This window comes from Aptenodytes patagonicus, chromosome 3 (genome assembly GCF_965638725.1).
Source record: "Aptenodytes patagonicus chromosome 3, bAptPat1.pri.cur, whole genome shotgun sequence".
NCBI lineage: Eukaryota > Metazoa > Chordata > Aves > Sphenisciformes > Spheniscidae > Aptenodytes > Aptenodytes patagonicus.
In genome coordinates this window covers 43,840,369-43,846,084 of record NC_134951.1, presented here as the reverse complement: position 1 = coordinate 43,846,084, position 5,716 = coordinate 43,840,369, and the positions used below count along the sequence as shown (strand labels likewise).

Here is a 5,716-nt window from a genome sequence, read left to right as displayed (position 1 = left end):
GCAGGTCGCCGCCGCCGCCGCCACTGGTCCCGCAGGCCGGGCGCCGAGGGGGCGGCGCTCCCGGGCGCGGCAGCCAACGGCCGCAGACGCACGGCACGTCCCCGGCCGCGACGTCGGCAAAACCCGCCCCCCGGCCCGAAGCGGTTGGCGCCAAAGCGAGGAGCGCGAGGCGGCCGCGCCCCGCCCCCGCCATCGCCCCGCCCCTCCGTCAGCTTCAGCCTCAGCCGTCCCGCGGCGTCCCCGCCCTCCGCTCGGCCCCGGGCGCGGGGAGCCGCGCTGTCCCCGGAGCTCTGGGCGGGACGAGCAGGGCCCCTCCCGCCTTCGCCTGCCTCCCGGGCGGAGGGGCTCCGGCCCGGAGGTGTCCGCGCTGGTCACGCAGCCCGGTGGCGCGGCGGCCGGGCCCTCCGCGGCCACCCGGCCCGCCTGTGAAGGCAGCGGTGGGGGGCGGAAAGGAGAGCGGGGCGGCTGCGGGAGGCTGCCTGGGCCGTGTTGAGCGGCAGAGCCGCAGGAGCGACACGCTTGCTCACCTGGTGTGGGTTGGGCGCGGAGGGCCGTGCCCCGCTGCTGCGGTGGGGTGGGCGTGAGGCAGCTCCGACGGCTCTCCCGGGAAGCCCGAGGTTTAAGTCCGGCTCCTGCTCGCAGCGAGCCCGCTGTCAAACCCCTCTGGAAACATCGCTAGCGCGTTGGGTCCGCGCTCGGGCTTCGTCAGCCGGCCGCGGCCGGCGAGGGGAGTTGGGGAGGGTGACGTGGAAATGCCAGCGTAACGCCGGCCGCCTTCCTCCCGAGCCTGAACCACCTGCTCGGGTTAGTCACCACCCGCGCTCGTCCTCGGCCGGGACGCTCCGGCTGATACCGCGGCCTGGCTTTGAAAGGCTTCGGGGCAAGGACCGCGGCTTGTGGCCCTCGACCAGGCCCCGCTGCGGGCAAGTCCCGTAGCAGCAGTGGCAGCGAACTCCGTGGGGAGCAGGGCGGGACGGGGACGCGGCGAAGGCAGCCCTGCGCGGGCGAGCTTCCAGCGCCGTGAGAAAGCGGGAGAGGTGGGCGCCGCTCCCGAAGGGAGCCATCCCCCGCGGAGGGGGCGGCCGCTGGGAGACTACACCTCCCGGCACGCGCCAGGCGGCCGCGCGCGGGGCGGTGCCTGCTGGGAGCTGTAGTTTAGCACGGGCGCCGTCACGTGGGAGGCGGGGGGGGCAGGCCGCGCTTCCCTTTGCCTGCGACGTCGCGGGCGGGTGACGGCGCCGGCGAAGCGGAAGCCGGGGCAGGGCTGCGCGTCTGTCCCGCGCCCCACGTGCCGCGCGGTCCGTGCTGCCGGCGGTCGGTCGGGCGCGCGGCCCCTTTCCGCCTCCCGCCGCTCTCCTCAGCCGCTGCCCGCGCTCCGGCGGCGGAGGATGGCGGACCTGCGGTTCCGCCTGGCGGAGCCGCTGCAGCTGGTGGCGCGCAGGAACGAGAAGAGCGGCGCGGAGCTGAGCAGGTTCCTGGCGAAGCAGGTGAGCGGGCGGCGCGGGGCTCGGCGGCAGCCCCTGGGCGCCCGCCCTCCGTCCCTTCCTCCCTCCGGGCCGGTCTCGCAGGGGCCGCCAAGGAGGGAAGGGGACGCCCCGCGCCGCCTCCGCCCCCCCCCGCCCCGCGCCGCCATCTCCTCCCGGCAGCTTTGTCTGCTGCCCACGCCGCCTGGCGACCCCTCCCGCCTCCTCGTCCTCGGGCGGCCGGCGGGGCCCCTCTGCGGGAGCAACTCTCCGCTCCCTCTCTCTCTTTTTCTGTGTGTGCTTGTTGCGGTTTCTTCCCCTCCCCGCCCCTCTCAGGGTTGTGCGAGTGGAGCCCTGTGAGGTAGGTCCTCTCCTGTCCCCTGGTATTCCTCCTGTCGCGCTTCCTCGGGAGGCGTTTTGCCCCGCAGTTAAAGCCTTCAGTATCTTCCATGTCCTTTAAGGTGACTCTGTGAAAGGATGATAGCGGGAGATGGCATGTCGTTAGCAAGCACCAAGGCAGTTTCTAGTCCCTTAGCTGCAGCACGCTACCCTGATGCTATTTGCCGTCTTCTTTAATTGCCTTAAACCAGCATGTGGGGTAAAAAGACAGAGGATGGGATTTTCTAGGCTTTGCTTCCTTTTTTTATCACAGTGATGCTGGAAACATGTTCCTACTTTCCCTGGTTTTATGCTTTGGCTGCCTTAACTGTGAAAAGCACACCTGCCTTCTAGGAGAGTTGAGGCTAGCTCTTTTCTGCCTCTGAAATGCTTGAAGACATGTAATAACAGGATATCAACACATCAGGTGTCATATTATTAATACCTTTCATGGTAGAGCTTTTTAAGCCCCTAAGTTGTGTACACACTTCAGGACTCAAAATCCGTGTTTCTGTTTGAGTGTCTAGGAAATGTCCCAGTTGTTTGAAGATGAAAAGTAAATTGTCATATTTTTTTCGGAATATTGGCTTTCAGTTAGGATTGCTGTCTCCTAGTTACGGTTGGGGAAAGCTTTCATACTGGTAGTCAGGGTTCTCTGTTGGTAGACAGGTGGCTTTTTCTTCTGTCACTGCAAATCATAGGATCAAAGTAAAATTGACACGAATATATATTCCTACATTGGAGAGCTGATGATAATTGGTGGGAAGCAGTGATGAAGAGCTGCTGTTGAAGAGAGAAATAGACATGGGGATGATGCAGATAGGTGACGTAGCAGACAGATGGAGCAGTGAACCAGAAGTGAGTCACTGAGATCTGAGACTGGGAAAGAAACTGTGCCCTTTCCCTTCTGGTGACTGTTTTAAGAGATACGCTTCAGGTTTAAAAGTCTTGCTAGGTGGAAATTATTGAAGAGTGAGTATATACAGGGAGTCTGGAACAGCACGTTACTGAACAATGACATGATCTTTTGAAAACCAAATTGCTATTTCCAAGCTTGGAAGCTACAGATCTAGGAGTAGGTTAGGCTTATCCTGCCAGTAAACAGCCAATGGCTCCAGTCATTGTACCTGATTTTCTACCAGTTGCTTTGCATGTAACTTAGGAAGTGTGCATTCTGGAAATCTAGAGCTCTGCAGCTTCGCTATGTCTTTCTGGCGGCTTATTTCTTCAGTATTCCATAATGGAATGGAACTTGCCCACAACTGCTAAGTAGGGAACAGTCTTTTGACATTCATAGTAAGGCACCGTTTATGTGGTGATGGAAGATCTTGTTCCCTGTGCTTCAGTATGTAATAGAAATAGAGCCTTTTATGTAGAGCATTTGTATACCATTAAGTCTGCAAAGGTACAGCAAATTTCTGTGTTCTTAATGAGGAAAATGGGATGAAAAGCTCTGTAAAACAGTCTTTGTTTCCTGCCTTTCTATTTTTGGATAATTTAAGCAAATCATATAAGCAGTAAGGCTCCACAAACTGCTGAAATGTGCTTTTGGTTCTGTGTGTTACCAAAGGTCTGTTTGAATCAGAATGTAGAATTCCAAATGCAGATTTTGTGCAAATGCATGTACTTTGGCTCCCTGTGATGCTGTAATTTCAGTAGAGAAGTTCATTAACGTGAAGGTTAAAATGCTAGTAGGAATGGAACTTATAGTGCAAAAATACCCTGATTCGTTTCTGCCCTTCGCATCCACCACTGTGCACATATGGAAAGATAAAAATCAAAACACCTGACCCTTTTGGATATTTCCTCTATTTAGTCTATGGAACCATCTTAAGTGAACTGGAGACCTTGAGCATGCCGTTCTGGATCTCCTGTTCTACTCTGTTGGTGTTTTAGCTTGGCATCCTTCATTTCGCCTTTAATTTTTCTATGTAGGAGTGAAAACTGTTTTAATAATAACTCCAAGCTCTTATTTATAGCTCTTCATTCTTAGCATTTGATGGTGATGAGTGCCTTTATTTCTTTTTTTTTTTTTTTTTTTAATAAATGTACGAAAAAAGAGGTGACCTAGCTGTCCCAAATTCACCCAGCTACTCACTGGCTGTCAGAAAAATGTCCTGACATCCTGGCAACTAAGGCAGACTGTTTTTTTTCCTAAAATATGACTTCAGCTTTTTATTTGAAAGATTAATTAGGCTTTACATCATGTAGCATTATAAATAAGGGAAGGTATGTTGCACTTTTGCTTGCATCCTGGAGTGTATTCTCCTCTCCTCCTGCTTCTAGTTTTTGAAGAGCTGTGATTTTTGGGAGACTGTGTTAATAAATACACTGATACAAAGTCAAAGAGAACATTCTCGCTCTCCTTCAAGGAGTGGTCTGTCCAACTCTATCAAGTACGATGTGCTGGAGGAGGTGTAGGAAGTTCTAGCTTGTTCTGCAGGTGGTTGAAGCTATCTTGTTCTCCTTGTGAGACTGCATATCCCCCTGCCGTTTTACTTTTTTTTTTTTTTTTTTTTTCCCCTTGAAGTATGTGGGTTATAAGAAGAGTGCAGGTTCAGGTTCATGTTTGCTTTATCTTACTGAACTGGACAGCTGCCAAAATGAGTGGTCCTGCTCTGTTTTCTTTTTGCCTATTCCCAAGGCCAAGCCACACCTTTCTGTTGCTTCTCTTATCCTGAACCTACTGAGTGTGCTGATGTGGAAAATCCGTTCAGTTTTCCCACCCAGTGGAAGACGTTGGAAGAAGGATTAATTTGGATCATCTTGCCAAATTGATTGCTGCACAGTCATACAAGGGTAGAACTGTTGTGTGAGGGAACGGGGCTGAGAACATGTGTTCCGGGGTTGGAGGGGAAGAAGGATTTCCCACGCGCGGCCCTTATGCCCTTCCACCCTTTAGAAGTATCCCATCGTTAAATCTATGTATGGGGTAACGTTCTGTGGGAACACCTGTGAGCCACGATCAGAAATGTGGCTTTCGCATGGGCCCAGATTGTTCCTTGCTGTGGTCCTTTTTCTTAGTAATGTTGGGGTTTGGATCGAGCCAGTTCTTAATAAGGATTTCTGTACCTTGTGAGCACTGAGTAAATGTACTGTGCAGGTTGGGAAGGAGGTGTGCAACATACTGCTAGAGGAGCAAGTGGGATCGTGTTTGACTCCAGGTCTCAGTCCTAGCTGTGCTTCTGTTTAATGTCTCTTTCATTAATAATACACAATGTGTGTATATGTTCAATATTTGGAGGGACAGTCTTTTGTGATGCAGCTGTTTGGAACCGCGGGTGCAGATTTACTATCCAGATTTGAACACTAGAATGAAACACTTTCCCATCAGGTGTCTTTTGCTGCTAATTGAGCAAGCTGGGTATTTCACAAAGCCACCTTTAGTTAGAAATCCCCTCTGACAGTATTCTTCTTTTCCATAAAACTTTTAATTTAGACTCTGAAAGGCTCTGAAATCAAACAGATGGTCTCTTTGTAGAATGAGAATGTTGCCACTGATTTTTTTGAACAGTTTTGTCTGTCCTAAGGGTACTATACACAACGATTAAAAAAAAAATGCTTGCTCTCACGAAATTGCTAATGGAATGGGTTTGTTGTACAGTAGTTGTGTCACTACAGAATTTTACTGAGTCAGTCATGTTATTTATTTACTATTTTATCGTTAACTGTTCCTTTTATTTGATATTGAAGGCTCTGGTTAATAAATTAAGCGCCTGTTGTGCCTTGTTTGGGTAGCCAAAGATGTAATTGATTTGGAAACTGAAGGTACTTTTTATTTTTTATGGTGGAGTTTGTCTCCAGTTCTTTTAAGCCATGCTGCTTTTGAACAGCTTGTCAATCATTTTGCCACTCAAAATCTGATCCCCTATAAT

At 52.2% G+C, this 5,716-nt stretch overlaps 1 protein-coding gene across 2 annotated transcripts in view; it reads left to right on the top strand.

Moving 5' to 3' along the window:
- The first annotated feature begins 1,388 nt into the window (after nucleotides 1–1,388).
- The window catches only part of MDN1 (midasin AAA ATPase 1), a 112,360-nt gene continuing 108,032 nt past the window's right edge, over nucleotides 1,389–5,716 (top strand). For both annotated transcript variants that reach the window (XM_076333230.1, XM_076333229.1), the window contains exon 1: nucleotides 1,389–1,487. In XM_076333230.1, the coding sequence (XP_076189345.1) occupies nucleotides 1,389–1,487 (99 nt within the window). The remainder of the gene's footprint in view (nucleotides 1,488–5,716) is intronic.